The sequence below is a fragment of the Cibotium barometz genome, chromosome 18, assembly GCF_041138505.1.
Source record: "Cibotium barometz isolate CiBa-2024 chromosome 18, ASM4113850v1, whole genome shotgun sequence".
In the NCBI taxonomy this organism is placed as follows: Eukaryota; Viridiplantae; Streptophyta; class Polypodiopsida; order Cyatheales; family Cibotiaceae; genus Cibotium; species Cibotium barometz.
The window spans coordinates 59,039,953-59,064,425 of NC_141063.1; the positions used below are offsets into that span (position 1 = coordinate 59,039,953).

The 24,473-nt window shown below is 43.1% G+C and overlaps 2 protein-coding genes across 3 annotated transcripts; both read left to right on the forward strand.

The window, feature by feature from the left end:
• Positions 1 to 381: 381 nt before the first annotated feature.
• Positions 382 to 5,874, forward strand: LOC147629535 (pentatricopeptide repeat-containing protein At2g39620-like). 2 transcript variants are annotated; one of them, XM_086812808.1, is made up of 3 exons: positions 423 to 580; positions 655 to 5,304; positions 5,392 to 5,642. In XM_086812808.1, exons 1-3 carry the CDS (start codon positions 500 to 502, stop codon positions 5,425 to 5,427), a joined length of 4,767 nt encoding a protein of 1,588 aa, XP_086668934.1. In that variant the 5' UTR covers positions 423 to 499; the 3' UTR covers positions 5,428 to 5,642. The 2 variants fall into 2 exon arrangements, with proteins under 2 accessions (XP_086668933.1, XP_086668934.1); XM_086812807.1 differs by having other exon boundaries at positions 382 to 580; positions 655 to 5,874.
• Positions 5,875 to 11,673: 5,799 nt separating this feature from the next.
• Positions 11,674 to 15,919, forward strand: LOC147629536 (pentatricopeptide repeat-containing protein At2g39620-like). The gene is made up of 2 exons (XM_086812810.1): positions 11,674 to 11,914; positions 11,989 to 15,919. Exons 1-2 carry the CDS (start codon positions 11,834 to 11,836, stop codon positions 15,349 to 15,351), a joined length of 3,444 nt encoding a protein of 1,147 aa, XP_086668936.1. The 5' UTR covers positions 11,674 to 11,833; the 3' UTR covers positions 15,352 to 15,919.
• Positions 15,920 to 24,473: the final 8,554 nt, after the last annotated feature.

Sequence of the window (24,473 nt, forward strand, 5' to 3'; positions counted from 1 at the left end):
TTTTCTTCTAGACTCTCAAGGCTTGGTTTTGGTGGGTACTGTTGTTTTGCGAGGTAGCCAAATTTGTCGATTATCCTCATTTGGCACTCCAAACATAAAAGAAAATCTTCACAAAAGACAAACTTGAATACAAGGGAAGGGAAAAGAAAAGAAGCATGAGGAAGAATGATGAGAGAGAGAGGGAGAGATTCTAAAAAAATATTGTTATGAGGGAGTGCTTACCATGAGATATAAGTAAGCACCCATTGCATGAGATATGCTCAAACTTTGAGAACCCTTAGCGAATCATTTTTTTCCTTAATTTCTTAATTCAAAAATGAAAAACAATATAAACAAACAAAAAAAAATGTTCATTAAAAAAAAAAAAAAAAACTCTCGGGAGGTGGTGCCACAGCAACCATTGCCAAGCTGCCTCTTCTAGAATTCATAACTCCTCTGAAAGAAAGTCAGGAACGCTCACTTCTTAACAACCGAAAAGGGCTTGTTCGGCTCCCTCTCAATGGCATGTAGAGACATGGACTTCTTATGGAAGGAGTACTTCAGGGATCCCTCCCAATTTTGGGACAATCGGAACAGTAAGGTAAGCACTGTTTTACAATTTCATGAGAGTACAGGAGAGCTATTGGCTTTCCTAAGTTTTGTTTTGCATCACAGAGAAGCCCAAGATCCCCAGACTTCAGGCACAAACTGACAAAGGAGCCGCTGTGGATGGACGGCCGGCACAATCCGCCTTGGGTCCAAGAGCACTTGGGACTCCAACTCCAAGTGAAAGATGGAGAGTTCTGTGTACGGAAGGATAAGCGGATGACCAAGGCCAAGGAAATCCACCACCGAGGTGAGGAGGTGCTGATTGTTACCAACGGCAACCACGAGGAGTTTCGAGACGCTACCGCTCTTGTGGCATTGCTAAAGGCTTGTGCCAAGCAAAAGGACTTGTGCAAAGGCAGCAGAATACATGCTGATATTCTCAAAAGGGGGTTGCTTGAAAAGAACATTTATGTCGGCAACACCCTACTCCATATGTATGCCAAATGCGGCGCGCTTGTAAAAGCGCAAGAAGTGTTTGATGAGCTTCCAGTACGGGATGTAGTTTCCTGGAATGCGCTAATTGCAGGATATGCCCAACACGGGCATGGTGATAAAGCTCTGAACTGCTTTGGACGGATGCGAGATGAGGGCCTCTCCCCAGACACAGTCACCTTTGTTTGCATCTTGAAAGCTTGCGGCGGCATAGGAGCAGCTGAGAAGGGCAAAGAGATACATGCTGAGGTTGCCAGGCAGGGGTTATTGGAGAAAGATATTGTGCTTGGCACTGCATTGGTGGATATGTATGCCAAATGTGGCGTGCTTGCAAAGGCGCAAGAAGTGTTTGACGAACTTCCAGCACGGAATGTTGTTTCGTGGAATGCGCTAATGGCAGGATATGCCCAGCACAAGCACGGTGATGAAGCTTTGAACTGTTTTGGACGGATGCAAGACGAGGGCCTCTCCCCAGACGCAGTCACCTTTGTTTGCATCTTGAAAGCTTGTGGCAGCATAGGAGCAGCTGAGAAGGGCAAAGAGATACATGCTGAGGTTGCCAGGCAGGGGTTATTGGAAAAAAATATTGTGCTGGGCAATGCGTTGGTGGATATGTATGCCAAATGTGGTGCGCTTGCAAAAGCGCAAGAAGTGTTTGACGAGCTTCCAGTACGGAATGTTGTTTCGTGGAATGCGCTAATGACAGGATATGCCCAGCACAAGCACGGTGATGAAGCTTTGAACTGTTTTGGACGGATGCGAGACGAGGGCTTCTCCCCAGACGCAGTCACCTTTCTATGCATCTTGAAAGCTTGTGGCAGCATAGGAGCAGCAGAGAAGGGCAAAGAGATACATGCTGAGGTTGCCAGGCAGGGCTTATTGGAAAAAAATATTTTGCTTGGCAATGCATTGGTGGATATGTATGCCAAATGTGGCGCGCTTGCAAAAGCACAAGAAGTGTTTGACGAGCTTCCAGTACGGAATGTTGTTTGCTGGAATGCGCTAATGGCAGGATATGCCCAGCACAAGCACGGTGATGAAGCTCTGAACTGTTTTGGACGGATGCGAGAGGAGGGCCTCTCCCCAGACGCAGTCACCTTTGTTTGCATCTTGAAAGCTTGTGGCAGCATAGGAGCAGCTGAGAAGGGCGAAGAGATACATGCTGAGGTTGCCAGGCAGGGGTTATTAGAAAACAATATTGTGCTTGGCAATGCATTGGTGGATATGTATGCTAAATGTGGCGTGCTTGCAAAAGCGCAAGAAGTGTTTGATGAGCTTCCAGTACGGGATGTAGTTTCGTGGAATGCGCTAATCGCAGGATATGCCCAGCACGGGCATGGTGATGTAGCTCTGAACTGTTTTGGACTGATGCGAGACAAGGGCCTCTCTCCAAACGCAGTCACCTTTCTATGGATCTTGAAAGCTTGCGGCAGCACAGGAGCAGCTGAGAAGGGCGAAGAGATACATGCTGAGGTTGCCAGGCAGGGGTTATTGGAAAAAGATATTGTGCTTGGCACGGCATTGGTGGATATGTATGCCAAATGTGGCGTGCTTGCAAAAGCACAGGAAGTGTTTGATGAGCTTCCAGCACGGGATGTAGTTTCCTGGAATGCACTAATCGCAGGATATGCTGAGCATGGGCACGGTGATGCTGCTCTGAACTGCTTTGGACAGATGCGAGATGAGGGCCTCTACCCAAATGCAGTCACCTTTCTATGCATCTTGAAAGCTTGCGGCAGCATAGGAGCAGCTGAAAAGGGCCAAGAGATACATGCTGAGGTTGCCAGGCAGGGGTTATTAGAAAAAGATATTGTGCTTGGCACGGCATTGGTGGATATGTATGCCAAATGTGGCATGCTTGCGAAAGCACAAGAAGTGTTTGATGAGCTTCCAGCACGGGATGTAGTTTCTTGGAATACGCTAATCGCAGCATATGCCCAGCACAAGCATGGTGATGAAGCTCTGAACTGCTTTGGACGGATGCAAGACGAGGGCCTCTCCCCAGATGCAGTCACCTTTGTTTGCATCTTGAAAGCTTGTGGCAGCATAGGAACAGCTGAGAAGGGTGAAGAGATACATGCTGAGGTTGCCAGGCAGGGGTTATTAGAAAAAGATATTGTGCTTGCTACTGCATTGGTGGATATGTATGCTAAATGCGGCGTTCTTGCAAGAGCGCAAGAAGTGTTTGACGAGCTTCCAGTACAGGATGTAGTTTCATGGAATGCGCTAATCGCAGGATATGCCCAGCACGGGCATGGTAATGTAGCTCTGAACTGTTTTGCACTGATGCTAGACAAGGGCCTCTCTCCAAATGCAGTCACCTTTCTATGCATCTTGAAAGCTTGCGGCAGCATAGGAGCAGCTGAGAAGGGCCAAGAGATACATGCTGAGGTTGCCAGGCAAGGGTTATTGGAAAAAGATATTGTGCTTGGCACGGCATTGGTGGATATGTATGCCAAATGTGGCATGCTTTCAAAAGCAAAAGAAGTGTTTGATGAGCTTCCAGCACGGGATGTAGTTTCCTGGAATACACTAATTGCAGGATATGCTGAGCATGAGCACGGTGATGAAGCTCTGAACTGCTTTGGACAGATGCGAGACGAGGGCCTCTACCCAAATGCAGTCACCTTTCTATGCATCTTGAAAGCTTGTGGCAGCATAGGAGCAGCTGAGAAGGGCCAAGAGATACATGCTGAGGTTGCCAGGCAGGGGTTATTGGAGAAAGATATTGTGCTTGGCAATGCATTGGTGGATATGTATGCCAAATGTGGCGTGCTTGCAAAAGCACAAGAAGTGTTTGACGAGCTTCCAGTACGGGATGTAGTATCCTGGAATGCGCTAATGGCAGGATATGCCCAGCATGGGCACGGTGACGAAGCTCTAAACTGTTTTGGACGGATGCGAGACGAGGGCCTTTACCCAGACCCAGTCGCCTTTCTATGCATCTTGAAAGCTTGTGGCAGCATAGGAGCAGCGGAGAAGGGCAAAGAGATACATGCTGAGGTTGCAAGGCAGGGGTTATTAGAAAAAGATATTGTGCTTGCCACTGCATTGGTGGATATGTATGCTAAATGTGGCATGCTTGCAAAAGCGCAAGAAGTGTTTGACGAGCTTCCAATACGGGATGTAGTTTCGTGGAATGCGCTAATTGCAGGATATGCCCAACACGGGCATGGTGATAAAGCTCTGAACTGCTTTGGACGGATGCGAGATGAGGGCCTGTCCCCAGACGTAGTCACCTTTGTTTGCATCTTGAAAGCTTGCGGCGCCATAGGAGCAGCTGAGAAGGGCAAAGAGATACACGCTGAGGTTGCCAGGCAGGGGTTATTGGAAAAAGACATTGTGCTTGGCACGGCATTGGTGGATATGTATGCCAAATGTGGCGTGCTTCCAAAAGCACAAGAAGTGTTTGATGAGCTTCCAGCACGGGATGTAGTTTCCTGGAATGCGCTAATCGCAGGATATGCTGAGCATGGGCACGGTTATGAAGCTCTGAACTGCTTTGGACGGATGCGAGAGGAGGGCCTCTACCCAAATGCAGTCACCTTTCTATGCATCTTGAAAGCTTGTGGCAGCATAGGAGCAGCTGAGAAGGGCCAAGAGATACATGCTGAGGTTGCCAGGCAGGGGTTATTGGAGAAAGATATTGTGCTTGGCAATGCATTGGTGGATATGTATGCCAAATGTGGCGTGCTTGCAAAAGCGCAAGAAGTGTTTGGAAAGCTTTTAGTACGGGATGTAGTATCCTGGAATGCGCTAATGGCAGGATATGCCCAGCTTGGAAAGGTTGAAACTGTTTTTGACTCGTTCAGCAAAATGATAGGAGAATTTACAGAGCCAGACCTGGTCACATTCACTGTGTTGCTTACTGCGTGCAGTCATGCAGGTCTAGTGGATGAGGGGCAAATGTACTTTGAGACTATGAGCACAGTCTACAACATCATCCCAACTTTAGAGCACCACACTTGCATGGTTGATCTTTTCGGTCGTGCAGGGCACTTTGACAAGGCAATACGTGTTATTCAGAATATGCCACCTGCTGATTGTCTTCCGCTTTGGTCTGGTCTATTGGGTGCTTGTCAAAAATGGGGAAATGTGAAGCTTGGAAGATGGGCCTTTGAGCATGCAGTCTGGTTGGATGAAAAGAATGCTGCTGCATATGTCCTCATGAGTAATATATATGCAGCTGCTGGCATGGGAGAGGAAGCGGACAAGGTTGAAGATATGAGATGGAAAAATGGAGCTTGGAAGATACCAGGACGTTGTTGGTGGACTGATGCAAGTAGAAATGTAGATTCATTTATTGTGGGGGATGGGAGTCATCCCCAAAGCAAAAATATGTATGCAAAGCTAAAAGACATTGGTCAAAAAATATCGCTGGAAGGGTATTCCCCAGGTTTGCACTGAGTGTCACAAGCCATTTGAGATGATGCAAAGGAAGATGTGCTGTGGGCATAGTGCGAAGTTAGCCATCGCATGTGCCCTCATCAATACACCTGAAGGGACACCCATACGTGTTACGAAGAACATGCGGGTTTGTGGTGAATGCCATTTTGCTACATGGCTCATATCAAAGATGGAGAAGCGCAAAATTCAGGTGAAAGACGCAAACCGCATTCACATTTTCGAGGATGGAAAGTGTATTTGTGAGGAATACTGGTGATGGTAGTGCAATTGTGTTGCCTGGCTGCTGCTGAAATTTGTGATGGTAGTGATGAAAATTTGAATACTGGTAGCGATTTGTGCAACTCAGATGACGATGAAAATTGCCAGACAGAACTCTTCAGTATGCTGAATTTAAGCATTTGTTCTCTTTTAGCCTTTCTGTAATTCAATTATACACCAATTTAGGACTTTCTCAATTACCAAAAATAAGAGTCTTATGTTCATTGAAACCAAGATAGGTAAGGCATCCACACATTTATATCGAACCTCGAAAGCATCCATTGCTCACAAAGAAACGAACCTAGCATAAGCAACTACTATAAATTGCTGAGAGAAAACTTGAATAGGAGAATGAAGCACCAAAGGCATCCACACATTTTTATCTAACCTCAAAAGCATCCATTGCTCACAAAGAAGCAAACCTAGCATAAGCAATTACTATAAATTGCTCAGAGAAAACTCGATTAGGAGAATGAAGCATCGAAGTTGACATAGAAATCCTAACACCAATGGTTCCCATCAGCCATCTTGAGAGCTACCTCCAAAAAGATGGCAATGATGCTTACTTCCTATGAATGCACATAAGCACCCTGTCCACCTTTGGCCAAGTGGTCACATGGATCCTAGGATAATTTTAATGGTCAATTCGTGAAAGTTTCATAAGTTATGCAAGTTAGGGTTTAGGACTTAGGAAAGTGGGTGTCTACTTTATTGGACATTATACCGGTCGATGCCTGATTAAAGACACCTAAGTAATTGTCATATCATCATTGTGTGATCGTTGTAATCATTAAGATCAGTACACTTGAGTGACTGTTTGAGGGTATCTGGTCCTTGCGATTAGAAAGCGTAGTAGACCATAACCTGTACTTATTCTAGGAGTTGTGTGCTATTTGGTAACATCGTTCTTGTTAGTCCAACATTATCTACACCATCTCTCTCTCTCTTGCATTGGGTTTGGGTGAGTTACTTGCTGTGTTTGTTGCATTCATAGCATCTCCGGGCCTATAAACCTTTTGTACAACTGCACATTTTTAACATAAGTTTTGTTAACTATAAATTATTAGAGTGGATCCTTTTTATCCAAAAATTAACCCTAAGTCTTCTACCTCATTTATTTGAGACTCATTTATTTACTCAATGTTTCATAAAATGGAAGTAATGAATAGCCAATTTAAGAAATATTTGAACAAATGGATTTGGGCTTACCTTGAATTTATGATTTTTGATGAAATTTGCACTATTTCCAAGCTAGAAAACTCATGGAGAAGTAGGGGAGAGCAAGTACTCCTCTTTTCCACCTTCCTTTGAAAATTTGCATCTTTTATTGATGGACGGGAGGGCATCTATGTCATTACTTCTTGGAATGCATTCAAGGAGAAAATGAGAGATGCTTTTATGTCTAAATTACATGATGCTCACAAAGTCACCGAATGGGATAACCTTACTCAATCCAGTAGTGTGTGAGACTACAATCATAAATTTGTGAAACTTATGCTCTATGTCAAAGGACTTGATGGCGGTTACAAGATTGTGAAGTATATCAAAGGGTTGTCAAGGGACATTGGAGCGGATGTCGAAGCACAAATGCCGACCACTCTTGAAGAGGCAATGATGTTGGCCGAGATTTATGAGGAGAAATACCCTTCAAGAGGTGGATTAAAAGACCAAAAGAAGAGTGAAGCACCCCCTACTTTGGTCAAAACAAACCCAAATGCTTCATCAACCATGGCTATTCCTATATACCCTACCGTCTATGGTAAAGATTGGAGCAAGAAACATAACTTCAGATTTGGCAATGGATCTACAAAGCCTTTGAGTGGTGATGGAAAGAATGTGGGCATCAACAAGACAAAGTTTGTCAAAGAGGACCACTTGAATGAGTTAAGAAGCAAGGGGCTATGCTTCAAATATGGTGAGAAATGGCATAATGAGCATGCAAATACTTGCAAGGAAAGAGGTACAACTCTCAATGTCATTCTTACCGAAATGGAAGAGGAGAAGAATAATGAAGTTGAAGATTATGTGGAATGCAATGAAACCATGGAGGATGAAGAGGATTGTGAGCTTGGTGGTGAGTTTCCTTTCGACCCCGGTGGTGATCATTGTGGGAATCTTGAAGAGTATGATGATGGACTACCTTCTCCTATGTGTGCTCCGGATGGTTCATGCAAGGATGCCATCGTTTGCACTCTATCAAATGATGCTTATGTGGGATGCAGAAATGCAAATACATTGAGGTTGAAGACCTACATCAATGGAAGGGTGGCATATGTTCTTGTGGATAGTGGGAGTACACATAGTTTTTTCAATGCCAAATCTCTACACAACTTGAGATTTCAACCCTTATCTTTGTCTTCCATGCATTTTGTTCAAGTGGGTAATGGTGTCAAAATGCAATGTACAATGGAATGCCGAGATGTGGACTTGATGTTTGACAAAGAGGCCACTTGCAAAGCAAATTTTTTAGTCATGAAAATGGGTCTGATTGACGTCATCTTGGGATGTGATTGGCTGTCCACTCTTGGGACAATTGCCATAAATATTCGAGAGGGATTCATGAGTTTCATGCATGGCAAGGAGATTGCCACTTTGAGAGGAATCAATGGTTCAAAGTTAACACTCATTAATGCCACAAAACGCAAGAGATAATTGAAGAAAGTGGGCCACATATATGTTTTACAGCTTTCCGATGATGTTGTCATCAATGCAAAGAATGAGCAAGTTGTGGATAGTGATATGGCAAAGCTTTTAGAACAATATCAAGATGTGTTTGAAAGGTCAAAGTGCCTACTACCAAATAGGGAAGTGGACCATGCTATTGAGCTTGAGCCAAATCCAAAGGCCATGAACAAACCACCATATTGGCTTTCATGAACCCGGTGTTGATCATGTCTTCAAATGTTATGTGCATATAACTTGGAAGACATCTTAGACGATGGTAATATGAGAAAGAGCTTCCATTGGAAAGGGTTATGGTAGGACGTGCATGCATATGTATCAAAGTGTTTGCATATCAAATGAATAAGGATCCCGTGGTTTTTGGCACACGCTATTTGAGAGCACGGAAACACAATTGGCACCTAGTACCGCATATCATCTCGAGACCGATGGTCAAACCGAGAAGGTAAAGAAATGGTTGGAGACCTACTTGAGACATTATTGCTTTGACACTCAACATGCTTGGGATAAGTGGTTGCATTTGATGGAGTTTGCTTATAACAACACTTATCATCCTAGCATTGGGATGTCTCCACTTGAAGCCATGTATGGATACAAAGTCAATCTTTCCATGATGGTCTTCAAGCATGATGATGTGAATCCAGGTGCTAAAGAAGAAGTGGAAAAGTTACATGTGCTACTCCAACGATGGAAAGACAACATTAAGAAGTCTCAAGAGAGAATGAAGCACTATGAGGATGCCCATAGAAGACCTCTCGAATTCAAGGAGGGGAATCTTGTTTTCTTGAGGATTCCCAAGAGTAGATATGGTCACTCAAATGAAATGCAAATACAAAGCTTGCACACCACTATTATGGGCCATACAAAGTGTTGAGGAAGGTTGGTGAAGTGGCTTATCAACTTTTTCTTCCTTCAACTACTTGAATACATGATGTATTCCATGTTTCTAACTTGAAGGCATACTTGGGGTCAAAAGTGCAAGTCATGGATGAACTTCCTCCCACGAATGAGGAAGGCATGGTGGAGTATGTGCCAGACAGTCTCGTTGGAAGAGGGAAAGAGTACTTCACAACCGTACACTGGTGGAGTACTTGGTCAAATGGAAGGGTTTACCCCTTTAGAAGGCTATGTTAGATGGTTTCCAAGGGCTATTGGATGCATATGGAGGTCAATGAATGGGTCATCTATGAAAAGCATGCTTGTTGGAATTTTCTATTATGACCAGTTTTTGGAGCCCCATTGATGTTGGAAGTGAGTTCACATGCATGGAGATGACTCATGGAGCTATGCTATGTCATGGGGTACCATTGAACGGTTGTTTTGAGGGCATTTCATACATTTATGGGTCTATTATTGGTTGCAAATGCTCTCATGGACAGAATTTCAGCCATGTATATGATGCTGATTTCATGGTTTGATTCTTATACATGGTGTGCTGATGTTCAACCATTCCAAGAGCTGAATGCATTGGTTTCAACGATGAAACCAATGGGTGGGGATGGTTTGTAACAAAGGGGTTATTTCCAACCATGGATATACTTGTTAATAAGGGGCCATGGGCCAAGGAATAAGTGGGAACTAGGGGCCAAGGGCCTAAGGCTTGGGCATGGGCACATTTTAATAAGTGTGAACCCACAACCAAGTATAAATACTAATTATAACACTAATGTGGTAGCTAATCATTTTTACTAATCATAATTAATACAAATCTTGGAGCTCTCAAACTTTCCATGGATTCTTGGCTACATTGAGGCAAACTTTCCTCAATCTTGTGCCCATCTCAAGCTCTAATGGGACCTCTCATCTTGCAGTTTTATTAAGGGTAGTGGGGATTCTATGACTTGTTAGGAAATGGAAGAGAAGGGATGGTTCTAAGAAGGTAACATAGATACGCATTCTATGTAGGCTCAGCTTCTATGTTAGGCATGTCCCTATGGTAAGATCATTGTGAAAGTATGTGACGAGGACTTTCTCCCACATGTTTTTCTTTTAAAGATCAAACAAGTGCTTTGAGACCAATTGGGCAAGGTGATTCAAAAATGAAGTACATGTTGAAAACTCAAGTTTATTGGATAGGCTTGGAAGATTAGTCGACTTGCGAGGCTGTTACGATCCATCTTCTTCATTGTTATTAACACCAAGGTTTATCAAATGTGAAGAGGTTGATGTTGGGGAAACCCGTTTGGAGAAGCTATGATGTTCAGACGATGGGCCATACCATTGACCAAATTTTCACCCACCATTCCCTCCCTATCCAGAGATGTACATGGAAGTGTTGATGAGACGAGGCTATGGTTTGTGATTTCCACTAATAATGAGTGAGCATAAAACATGCTCACTTGCTTTGAGGTTGAAGATTGTTTGCTTATAGTAATAGATTTGAGATGCCAAATGTTTGGACCATGGATCTTATCTTCATTTGAAACATTGTTGTGATTTTAGTTGCCACATCTGTTGCGATTTGCGTGTTGCTAATGCTGTCGAAGTTGATACAGAAGCTATTGGAGAGACTCGATCCCTTTAAACCTTTTTGGGCACCCATATGAGATTATTGCCATTAAAGTACCTGCTGTGAACTTGAAGTAAATGTTTTGGGATCCAACTTTGATGAAATTGTGGACATCTTCTTTGGTACTTTGACTAAAGAGGCTTCATCTTTAGTGTGTAAGTATATTCCTCCTTGAGGTTTGTGTCTTTTGCCATTAGATCCATGCTTGAATTGCTGCTTCAAAGTATGCTTGGACTTGTAGCAATGCCCTTGAAACCCAAACTTGTTAAGTCGGCATTGATATTTGTTGAACTCTAGCGGCTTTACATGGTTTAGAATTTGACCTCTTTTGCTTCTAGATTCTCAAGGCTTGGTTTTGGTGGGTACTATTGTTTTGCGAGGTACCCAAATTTGTCGATTATCCTCATTTGGCACTCCAAACATAGAAGAAAATCTTCACAAAAGACAAACTTGAATACAAGGGAAGGGAAAAGAAAAGAAGCATGAGAGAGAATGATGAGAGAGAGGGGGAGAGATTCTAAAAAAATATTGTTTACTTTCTTTGAGCCACATTGAGTTCTTACCATGAGATATAAGTAAGCACCCAATGCATGAGATATGCTCAAACTTTGAGAACCCTTAGCCAATCATTTTTTTCCTTAATTTCTTAATTCACAAGATAGACTAAAAAAACAAACCAGACGCTAAAGCCTTATTTATTTATGATCATGTCCCTTCAATGTATTTCTTCTGAGCCAAAAATGAAAAACCATCTAAACAAACAAAAAAAAAATTTCATTAAAAAAAAAAATCATCACTCTCGGTAGACAAAGTGAGGTGGTGCCACAGCAACGATTGCCAAGCTGCCTCTTCTAGAATTCATAACTCCTCTGCAGTGCTCACCACTTAACAACCCCAAAGAAAGTCAGGAACGCTCACTTCGTAACAACCGAAAAGGGCTTGTTCGGCTCCCTCTCAATGGCATGTAGAGACATGGACTTCTTATGGAAGGAGTACTTCAGGGATCCCTCCCAATTTTGGGACAATCGGAACAGTAAGGTAAGCACTGTTTTACAATTTCATGAGAGTACAGGAGAGCTATTGGCTTTCCTAAGTTTTGTTTTGCATCACAGAGAAGCCCAAGATCCCCAGACTTCAGGCACAAACTGACAAACGAGCCGCTGTGGATGGATGACCGGCACAATCCGCCTTGGGTCCAAGAGCAGTTGGGACTGCAACTCCAAGTGAAAGATGGAGAGTTCTGTGTACGGAAGGATAAGCGGATGACCAAGGCCAAGGAAATCCACCACCGAGGTGAGGAGGTGCTGATTGTTACCAACGGCAACCACGAGGAGTTTCGAGACGCTACTGCTCTTGTGGCGTTGCTAAAGGCTTGTGCCAAGCAAAAGGACCTGTGCAAAGGCAGCAGAATACATGCTGATATTCTCAAAAGGGGGTTGCTTGAAAAGAACATTTATGTCGGCAACACCCTACTCCATATGTATGCCAAATGCGGTGCGCTTGCAAAAGCACAAGAAGTGTTTGATGAGCTTCCAGTACGGGATGTAGTTTCCTGGAATGCGCTAATTGCAGGATATGCCCAACACGGGCATGGTGATAAAGCTCTGAACTGCTTTGGACGGATGCGAGACAAGGGCCTCTCCCCAGACGCAGTCACCTTTGTTTGCATCTTGAAAGCTTGCGGGGGCATAAGAGCAGCTGAGAAGGGCAAAGAGATACATGCTGAGGTTGCCAGGCAGAGGTTATTGGAGAAAGATGTTGTGCTTGGCACTGCATTGGTGGATATGTATGCTAAATGTGGGGCGCTTGCAAAAGCGCAAGAAGTGTTTGACGAGCTTCCAGTACGTAATGTTGTTTCGTGGAATGCGCTAATGGCAGGATATGCCCAGCACAAGCACGGTCATGAAGCTTTGAACTGTTTTGGACGGATGGGAGATGAGGGCCTCTCCCCAGACTCAGTCACCTTTATTTGCATCTTGAAAGCTTGTGGCAGCATAGGAGCAGCTGAGAAGGGCAAAGAGATACATGCTGTGGTTGCCAGGCAGGGGTTATTAGAAAAAGATATTGTGCTTGGCACTGCATTGGTGGATATGTATGCTAAATGTGGCGTGCTTGCAAAAGCGCAAGAAGTGTTTGATGAGCTTCCAGTACGGGATGTAGTTTCATGGAATGCGCTAATCACAGGATATGCCCAGCACGGGCATGGTGATGTAGCTCTGAACTGTTTTGGACTGATGCGAGAGAAGGGCCTCTCTCCAAACGCAGTCACCTTTCTATGCATCTTGAAAGCTTGTGGCAGTATAGGAGCAGCTGGGAAGGGCCAAGAGATACATGCTGAGGTTGCCAGGCAGGGGTTATTGGAAAAAGATATTGTGCTTGGCACGGCATTGGTGGATATGTATGCCAAATGTGGCATGCTTGCAAAAGCACAAGAAGTGTTTGATGGGCTTCCAGCACGGGATGTAGTTTCCTGGAATGCGCTAATCACAGGATATGCTGAGCATGGGCACGGTGATGAAGCTCTGAACTGCTTTGGACGGATGCAAGACGAGGGCCTCTACCCAAATGCAGTCACCTTTCTATGCATCTTGAAAGCTTGTGGCAGCATAGGAGCAGCTGAGATGGGCCGAGAGATACATGCTGAGGTTGCCAGGCAGGGGTTTTTGGAGAAAGATATTGTGCTTGGCAATGCATTGGTGGATATGTATGCCAAATATGGCGCGCTTGCGAAAGCGCAAGAAGTGTTCGACGAGCTTCCGATACGGGATGTAGTATCTTGGAATGCGCTAATGGCGGGATATGCCCAGCATGGGCACGGTGATGAAGCTCTAAACTGTTTTGGACGGATGCGGGACGAGGGCCTTTACCCAGACGCAGTCACTTTTCTATGCATCCTGAAAGTTTGCGGCAGCATAGGAGCAGTGGAGAAGGGCGAAGAGATACACGCTGAGGTTGCCAGGCAGGGGTTATTAGAAAAAGATATTGTGCTTGCCACTGCATTGGTGGATATGTATGCTAAATGTGGCGTGCTTCGAAAAGCACAAGAAGTGTTTGACGATCTTCCAGTACGGGATGTAGTTTGCTGGAATGCGCTAATCGCAGGATATGCCCAGCACGGGCATGGTGATGTAGCTCTGAACTGTTTTGGACTGATGCGAGACAAGGGCCTCTCTCCAAACGCAGTCACCTTTCTATGCATCTTGAAAGCTTGCGGCAGCATAGGAGCAGCGGAGAAGGGTGAAGAGATACATTCTGAGGTTGCCAGGCTGGGGTTATTAGAAAAAGATATTGTGCTTGGCACGGCATTGGTGGATATGTATGCTAAATGTGGCGTGCTTGCAAAAGCACAAGAAGTGTTTAACGAGCTTCCAGTACGGGATGTAGTTGCGTGGAATGCTCTAATTGCAGGATATGCCCAGCACGGGCATGGTGATGTAGCTCTGAACTGTTTTGGACACATGCAAGAGAAGGGCCTCTTTCCAAACGCAGTCACCTTTCTATGGATCTTGAAAGCTTGCGGCAGCATAGGAGCAGCTGAGAAGGGCCAAGAGATACATGCTGAGGTTGCCAGGCAGGGGTTATTGGAAAACGATTTTGTGCTTGGCACGGCATTGGTGGATATGTATGCCAAATGTGGCGTGCTTTCAAAAGCACAAGAAGTGTTTGATGAGCTTCCAGCACGGGATGTAGTTTCCTGGAATGCGCTAATTGCAGGATATGCTGAGCATGGGCACGGTGATGAAGCTCTGAACTGCTTCGGACGGATGCGAGATGAGGGCCTCTACCCAAATGCAGTGACCTTTCTATGCATCTTGAAAGTTTGTGGCAGCATAGGAGCAGCTGAGAAGGGCCAAGAGATACATGCTGAGATTGCCAGGCAGGGGTTATTGGAGAAAGATATTGTGCTTGGCAATGCATTGGTGGATATGTATGCCAAATGTGGCGCGCTTGCAAAAGCACAAGAAGTGTTTGAAAAGCTTTTAGTACGGGATGTAGTATCCTGGAATGCGATAATGGCGGGATATGCCCAGCTTGGAAAGGTTGAAAGTGTTTTTGACTCGTTCAGCAAAATGATAGGAGAATTTACAGAGCCAGACCTGGTCACATTCGCTGTGTTGCTTACTGCGTGCAGTCACACAGGTCTAGTGGATGAGGGGCAAATGTACTTTGAGACTATGAGCACAGTCTACAACATCATCCCAACTTTAGAGCACCACACTTGCATGGTTGATCTTTTCAGTCGTGCAGGACACTTTGACAAGGCAATAAGTGTGATTGAGAAGATGCCACCTTCTGATTGTCCTCCGGTTTGGTATGGTCTGTTGGGTGCTTGTCAAAAATGGGGAAATGTTAAGCTTGGAAGATGGGTCTTTGAGCATGCAGTACGGTTGGATGAAAAGAATGCTTCCGCATATGTCCTCATGAGTAATATATATGCAGCTGCTGGCATGGGAGAGGAAGCGGACAAGGTTTAAGATATGAGATGGAAAAATGGAGCTTGGAAGATACCAGGACGTTGTTGGTGGATTGATGCAAGTAGAAATGTACATTCATTTATTGTGGGGGATGGGAGTCATCCCCAAGGCAAAAATATCTATGCAAAGCTAAAAGACATTGGTCAAAAAATATCGCTGCTGGAAGGGTATTCCCCAGGTTTGCACTGAGTGTCACAAGTCATTTCAGATGATGCAAAGGAAGATGTGCTATGTGGGCATAGTGCGAAGTTGGCCATCGCATGTGCCCTCATCAATACACCTGAAGGGACACCTACATCGTTACATGCAGAAGCTCCGAGATGCTTCTTTCAGCCCTAAACACCATCTAGAACATACTGATGCAAAAACGCAGACAGAAGGGAGAGTAGAGAGAGAGAGAGAGTTCACGTTGAACACTCCTGCAGGCATTGTACAATTGTTATTATGGGAGAAAGAGACCTTGGAGGAGCTGGAACTTCCAACATATCTTACTGAAAAGATCTCTAGGATTTTGGTTAGATTGGAACTTTCCAATAAAATCACCATAGCTCAAGCACAACTTTACTGTCACGGGACCCTTTAATCTTCTTGAAGAGAATAATCAAAAACTCATAAATTATATCAAATATTAAAACAACTACTTGAATTAAATTGAAAATTAAAGCACATAACAAAACATAAGCAAGAGAAAGAAAAACATCACCATCAACACAAGGCTGGGTGCAATCTTCCCCCCTCTTGTGCGTGGCCTTCCCCCACACAAGAGTATTTTTATTAGCTTTCAACCAAAAATAGGCCATAGCTCCCAAAAATATACAAAGTGTGCTTTTAGAGAGCACGACACTCTTCTACAACAAAAATAGAGTGTCCCAAAAATTGGGGCTAGGATAAAGCCTTTAGGCTTTAATAAATTTAACATTATAAATGTATTTTTTCCAATGTATCAAAATGGAAAAATCAACTACTAAGGTTACAAGCTACGCTTGTAAAAATAAATATGATGCACATAAGAAACATTCTCCTTGACATTATTTATCAATCCTCGTAATCTTCTTCACTTGAAAATATAAGTCCAATTAATAATTAAATTAATCTCACAAATATTAAACAGGCACAAACCATAACCAACTCATGACTACCAGGCGTAAGTACTCCAGGAATCACCCTGCCAATACAAACCTAACTGAAATAATCATAGACGGTCCCAAGCATACGTCATATACCGCATGTATTAATATTTATAGTGGTGTCACCCATAATATTAACCTAGCCGGCATGACGCAAGAGTAACCTAGGCGTCCCCAAATTACTCAAGAGGGAAAAATAATATTCTTAAAGAGGACTTAAAATATATTCTCATGACATCCCTCTTGCTTGAGTTTGCAATTGCCCTCAATTGCAGGTTTGCTGGGTTTGAAAAGAACGAAGGATCTCAGGATAAGCTCGGAAAAATCTCTTGGGCATCCATTTTGCATCTTCTTGAGGATGATTCAGCATTTCATATGGTACAAGAAGGTACATAATCCCTTGCAGCCATGGGCTGCCTTTTGGAAAAGGTAGAAAACCCTAACCCTAGTCCTATGTCTAGACCCAACTCAAAAGGAGTTGAATGAATAAACAACGAGCCAACATGACTTTTACAGGCCTTGGACAGCTAGAGATCTGGTCGGCCAGCCGCCTGGACACAAACATAATTAAAGTAGATCCCAACCTGTCTAAACCAGCCGACACAGCCATATCTTTTTCTCCATGTAGCCGACAGGTCCCTGAGTCCCCTCCAGTCCATCCCTTGCCTAAACTTGCACTTCAATGCTCCAGAATATCTGGTTCTAGTGAGTCTCTATCATGTTGCCTCCAGGATTAGCCCTGAGATTAGCATGTATGTGTGTGTGCACATGACATCCCGCTCTTCAAAACTTGATGACGGGATTCCAATCTGCTTCTTGGATGACTGTCATCATCCCATTCCATTCCCGAAGTCCCTCTGTCATCCTTCCTACTTAGGCAACCTTTTCATTGAATGCCCGGCCCGGTCTCCAAATCCACTCTAACTCTGAAGAAGATCTATGCATCTGTTCCATCCAGTCCCCATTCTGTTCCTGCCCTGTCTCTGAACACCGTCTTGGTCTTCATTTCTAAGAAATGAGTTTGGCACTCTCACTCCACCCCTTGGAGGTTCATCCTTCCTTGGAACCGTTGCCCGAAAGCCTTTCCTGGCTTACAGGACTGCCATCCCCTTTGGGCTTTGTGGAACACCACCAACCAACCTCTTGGGAGCTCTTCCCTGTCTTGTGTTCCTTGCTTTGGGCCTTGTATCTGTGCCCTTTCTTGTACCTTGGACCTGTACACCTTCATATGGGAGTGAATCAGGGTTTAGCCTTGTTGAGCCTGATGCTCTGATACCTTGGACCTGTACACCTTCATATGGGAGTGAATCAGGGTTTAGTCTTGTTGAGCCCGATGCTCTGATACCAATGTTACATGCGGAAGCTTTGATATGCTTCTTTAAGCCCTAAACACCATCTAGAACATGCTGATGCAAAAACGCAGACAGAAGAGAGAGAGAGAGCTGGAAATTCAGTATGTCATATGGTGCAGTAAGGTACATAATCCCTTCTAGCCATGGGCTGCCTTTTGGAAAAGTTAGAAAACCCTAACCCTAGTCCTATGTCTAGACCCAACTCAAAAGGAGTTGAATGAAATAAACAATGAGCAAACATGACTTTTATAGGCCTTGGACAGCTAGAGATCTGGCCGATTGCTGGTCGATTAAAGCAGATCCCGACCTATCTGAACCAGCCGACACAACCATATCTTGTTCTCCATGCAGCCGACAGGTCCCTGAGTCCACTCGAGTCCATCCCTTGCCTAAACTTGCACTCCAATGCTCCAAAATATCTGGTTCTAGTGAGTCTTTATCATGTTGCCTCCAAGATTAGCCCTGAGATTAGCATGTACATGTGTGTGCACATGACATATACGTGTTATGAAGAACATGCAGGTTTGTGGTGACTGCCATTTTGCTACATGGCTCATATTAAAGATGGAGAAGCGCAAAATTTAGGTCAAAGACACAAATCGCATTCACATTTTCGAGGATGGAAAGTGTATTTGTGAGGAATATTGGTGATGGTAGTGCGCCTGGCTGTTGCTGAAAATTGTGATGGTAGTGATGAAAATTTGAATACTGGTAGCGATTGTGCAACTTAGATGAGGATGAAAATTGCCGGACAGAACTCTTCAATATGCTGAAGTCAAGCATTTGTTCTCTTTTAGCCTTTATGTAATTCAATTATACACCAATTTAGGACTTTAGAGCTGAGTTGTGCAGCAACTGTTTTTTTTTTAGTTTTTTTTTTTTTTGGTGTTGTGTTGTTTGGTGTAGTTGTTTTAACCAAGAGTCTTCCATAATCATTGATGTAGAAGTACACCCTTACCCTGAGTGGTCAGCTCAAACTAGTTTGATATCCTTTTCTCCATAGGATAGTGGGAGTCCTAAAAAAGAAGGAAATTGACAATACTTGTTATGACTTGGTCAAAGTACTTATTTAAGTGGGACACATCGTGTAAGGTTTAAATTGCATGGAGGCAGTGTTCATAGAAAACCTGCAAAAAGTTACGATGTACTTGCAACGTTTTAGTTTTTACTTGTAAATTTTAAATTTGCAATTTTAAAAAACAACAAATTTTTAGGTGATGTAGTTATAAGTTGCCCAAAAGGTCAATAAATTTTTGACGAAAACCCTTAAATTTTGAGGATGCAATTTTTTTGACTTGCTAAGAAAAATGTTTTCCGCGAACACTACAAAGAGGTCTTCCACTAGCTACTACAATTGATCCAGTATTAACCATTTCAAGAGAGGTGAGATTGAGACAATAAGACCAACAACTTAATTGCATTGTGGGACATGCGAAGATAGCATGTGGTGGCACTTTATTTATAAGGCATCAAACCATAAACAAAAAACATCATGAATGCTTTGTGTGACTCAAACTTGGCACCTTTACCAAGAACTGCGAGCATCCTATCCTCTTGGGGTCACAATATTGCACCTTTTTCTTTCACAATGTCTTTTTCCAATAATGGTAAGTGTAAAATGTATTAAAAAGAAAAATTGAAAAGTGTAAAATGTATTAAAAAGAAAAAATCTTTCTAACAATCTCCGATACTTTCAAACCATACAAATCCATCAAGTTTTGATGAGTAGTTACATATCTAAAACATTATCTAGCTCTAGCCCAAGAGCACAACCCTAGAAGCAAGCAAGCAAGAGGGAGCATTTTGACAATTAAAAAGCCCTGCTTCTACCTCCTCATCTTCTATACCCAAAACAAATGCAAGAAAGCCATGAAGAAAAGTAGACAACAACCCTAGAGGCAACCAAGATGACGTATTCTGACAAGAAACAAGGCTTGCTTTTGCCACCTCATCTTGTACATCTAAAGCAGAAGCAAGGAAGACATGATCAAAAGGCTCTCTGATAGCCATAACTTGAGCAGGTAGCAACATAAGATTCTCCTAACTAAAGTCCTCCATGATAGACTTGACATCACCTGATGGAGGGTTGCACGAATTAGGTTGAAAGGACACAAACCCAAAAAAGGATAAGACTCAAGTCTTCTAAATCAACCAATTCTAGGGAGGTTGCAAGTCAGATTGAGTATGAAGCATGCTAGTGTATCTACATACCATAACACATCAATCAAGATATAAAAGATTGGAGATAATCTATCAGTTGAGTGAGAGCACTCTCTTTTAAACGAACTACCAAAAATGAGTCTTATGTTCATTGAAACCAAGATAGGTAAGGCATCCACACATTTATATCGAACCTCGAAAGCATCCATTGCTCACAAAGAAATGAACCTAGCATAAGCAACTACTATAAATTGCTGAGAGAAAACTTGAATAGGAGAATAAAGCTGCCATCCACACATTTTTATCTAACCTCAAACGAATCCGTTGCTCACAAAGAAGCAAACCTAGCATAAGCAACTACTATAAATTGCTCAGAGAAAACTAGATTAGGAGAATGAAGCATCAAAGTTGACCAAGAAATCCGAAGACCAATAGTTCCCATCAGCCATCTTGAGAGCTACCTCCAAAAAGATAGCAACGATGCTTACTTCCTATAATGCACATAAGCACCTTCCTATAATGCACATAAGCACCCTGTCCACCACCTTTGGCCAAGTGGTGACATGGATCCTAGGATAATGTTATGGCTCACCCTAACCCCCCTTGAAACACATCGACACATCGAACAAGATATTACCTAGTGAACCGCAACTGTCGTGAGGATCTTTCCAATGGCTGAGCTCGTAACCCTCGAGGTCTCAAAGCTCTATAACTCCTTGAGAAGCAATTCTACCGCATCTCCCCGTGAGTGTTGTCACACTGTCGCGTTGCACTACGTGTACTCGTCCCTCCTCTCACCTCACATCACTCACACACTGTCGTGTTGCACTACGTGTACTCGTCCCTCCTCTCACCTCACATCACTAGCATGCATTAGAGAGAGAGAGATTAGCAGGAGGATTAGCAAGAGCAAGATAATATTATTGCACAATGGGAGAGTCTCCCTGTATTATGAGAGATATTCATTTATATACGTGGCCATTGTTGGAATGCACACACACAAGATAGAGAAGCTTGAGAGCACACAAACTCACTAGATTAGAATGAGCAAATGTGTGCCAAATACAAAAGATAAGTACACACCCCAAAATGAGTAGATAAGAGGGTGTACGTACACACGGGAAAAAAACCTCCTAATGAAAAAAAAGTGCCCCGGGTCCTAAGTGTGTTCAACACACATCACTACCATATAATGCTACAAATCCCCCGGAGTGATGATGTGAACACATACAGGGTATAGTCGATCAATCCTAAAAAGGCAGTAAGCCCAAAGCTTTACGAAAAGCTTCGAACTTTTCATGAGGAAGAGCCTTCATGAATAAATCTGCCATGTTGTCATGTGTAGGCACATAGACCAAGCTGATCTCTGCTGTAGAGAGTCTTTCCCTGACATAGTGGTAATGCACCTCAATGCGCTTAGTGTGAGCATGAAACACTGGGTTCCTGGCAACTGCTAATGCACTCTGGCTGTCAGTGAAAATCGACTGTCCAACACCCAAATCAGTCATAAGACGTCTAAGCCACACACACTCAACTGTAACTGTAAAAGCTGCCATATACTCAGGTTCATTGCTGCTGGAAGTGGCCACTGTAGGCTACTTCTTACAGAGACATGATATACATGAATCACCAAGGCAAAAGCAAAACCCACTAGTGGACACTCGTGTGTCATAACATCCAGCAGCCCAATCTGAATCACTAAAAGCACGCAACTGTGACTCACCCCCTTTTGGATAAAACAACCCAAAATATTGAGTGTCCTATAAATAGCAAAAAACCCGGTCAATAGCCAGCCAATGCTTCATACATGGGCTATGCATAAATCCACTCAACTGTGAGACCGCATACTGTATATCTGGCCTCATGTTGCATACATAAAGAAGGGATCCAACAGCCCGTTGATATAAACTAGCATCAAAAGAGTCTCCTGCATCTTCAAGACTAAGTCGAGTACCTGTCTCCATAGGTGTAGCCACAGGTTTACATTGTTCAAGATTAAGCCTCTTCAATAGCTTTTGTATATATTTAGATTGTAACATAACAGTGCCATCATTGTGCTGTATAAACTAAATCCCCAAATAGTAATGCAACGGTCCCAAATCTAACATCTTAAACGATGACTGCAAGATCAGCCTTAAAGGCTGAAATCTGATCTATATCGGGTCCTATGAGCAGCATGTCATCAACGTATAGAATGATGACCAAAAATATGTCCTTACTCCTCTTCACATAGAGGGTACTCTTTGTTGGACTGTTGCAAAAATCATTTGCAACCAAGTATTTATGGATCTTCTCATACCATGCTCTAAGAGCCTGCTTAAGGCCATAAAGAGCCTTTTTCAACATGCATACTTTAGACTCTTCTCCTTTCATAACAAAACCAGGAGGCTATGATACATACACCTCCTCATGTAAATCACCATTCGAGAATGCAGTCTTAATGTCCAACTAATGTACATTCCACCCATGATGTGCTGCCAAAGCAATGAGACACCTAATGGTAGTCATACGAGATGTGGGTGCAAAGGTCTTATCATAATCAATGCCCTTTTGTGTTGCTGGGCATACACCTTTGCCACAAGTCTGGCCTTGTAGAGATCAATGCTACCATCTACTTTGCGTTTTAACTTGTAAACCCACTTAGTACCAATGGCCTTCTTGCCATGAGATAGATCTGTCAAATACCAGGTGTCATTCTTGAGTATAGAGTTATACTATCTTGCATAGTATGCATCCAATGATCATCATCATGTGCTTCCTCAAAGAAAACAAGTTCCTCCTCATTACATAAAGTAGAAATGAGAACATGATCAACATGAGAATAATCTGCATGATGAGAACCTGCACGAGTTCTACTAGGTAAAGGAGTTGTCAACTTGCTATCCCTCAATGTCTACACAAGCCATTTTGGCATACGCCTAGATTCTTATATGGCTAGTCTTTCCTCATCCACTACATCCTCAATAATTGCCTCATCAAAGCAAATTTTGCACCTGCAAAGGTTGAATTTCAGCACTTGGTTGAGTATTCAATTACTCTACATATGACTGCCCTCCATTAAACAAAGGTAAGAGCGAATCAAACATGTCTTGTGAGCATACATTTTTCTGTTTTTTGCATGAAAGTATGAGCTGAACTGAGTTTTCAACAAAAACAACATCTCTACTTACCAAAATCCGCTTTGAGGCCGGATGGTAGAGTCTATATCCCTTGCTTTTTGAACTATATCACATAAATATGCATTTAACTGCCTTATCATCAAGCTTACTGCGTTGTTGCTCAGGCACAAGAACATAAGTAAGACAACCAAAAACATGCAAATGAGCCACAGAAGGCTTCTTGCCATGCCAAGCTTCATAAGGAGTTTTAGAATGCAAGGCCCTGGTAGGGCATTTGTTCAACACATAGTTTGCACACATAGTTGCCTCTAACCAAAAACCATGAGGAAAATCTTGGGCTTTCACCATACATCGTGCCATCTCCATGAGAGACCTGTTCTTCCTCTCAACCACACCATTTTGCTGAGGTGTAACACTATACATTGATGCCTTATGCCTTTTTTAGCCATATATGCATGAAATTCCTTGGACATGTACTCTCCCCCTTGATCTGAAACGAAGGGTGCCAACTTTACATTCACATGTATTTTCAGCCATGGATATGAAGTGCCTAAATCCATGGATACGAAGTGCCTAAAGCCATGGATACAAAGTGTATCCATTAAAGCATAAGTAATCATCAATAAAAGTGATGAAGTAGAGATATCCCCCAATAGATGGTGTTCTCATAGGACCACATACATCACTATGTATAAGTTGTAATTTCTTAACAGCTCTCATAGATCCATCCTTTGAAAATGATGCCCGATGCATTTTATCAAGAATACACCCCTCACATACATGTCTAGTGGGGGTCTCAAGAGTTGGCAACTCAGACACCATCTCATGCCTTTGAAGGCATAATAAACTGCCATAATTCAAATGGCCAAATCGTGCATGCCATATTCTACATCACTCATAGCACGAGTCATAGAGACTAAGCAAGCATCATGCTGCAACTTCTCAAACACATCCATCTTGTATAGGCCATGAAACAAGGTACCTGAGGCAATGATAGAATAGCCATCATTTCTATCTTGAACTGTACATCTGTCATCCATAGATTTTACCGTCAAGCTTGAAAAGGCTAAGGCTGAAATTGACAGCAAGTTCTTAATATCTGGCACATATAAAACTTTAGAAAGAGTAAATGCGCCCCCATTTGCAGCAGTAAGCACAACTCTACCAACTCCTTTGACAGGATATGAGGAACCATTTGCACATGTGATGGTTCTTCCTACACTTGGGACAGATTCCAGAGATGAGAACAATTTTTTTTGTGAAGTAATGTGCTTACTAGCACCATTGTCAAAGTACCAAGCATCAGATTCTTCCGCTAACATGCATACATCATGAACAGAAGGTCATAAATGCAATGTACAGTT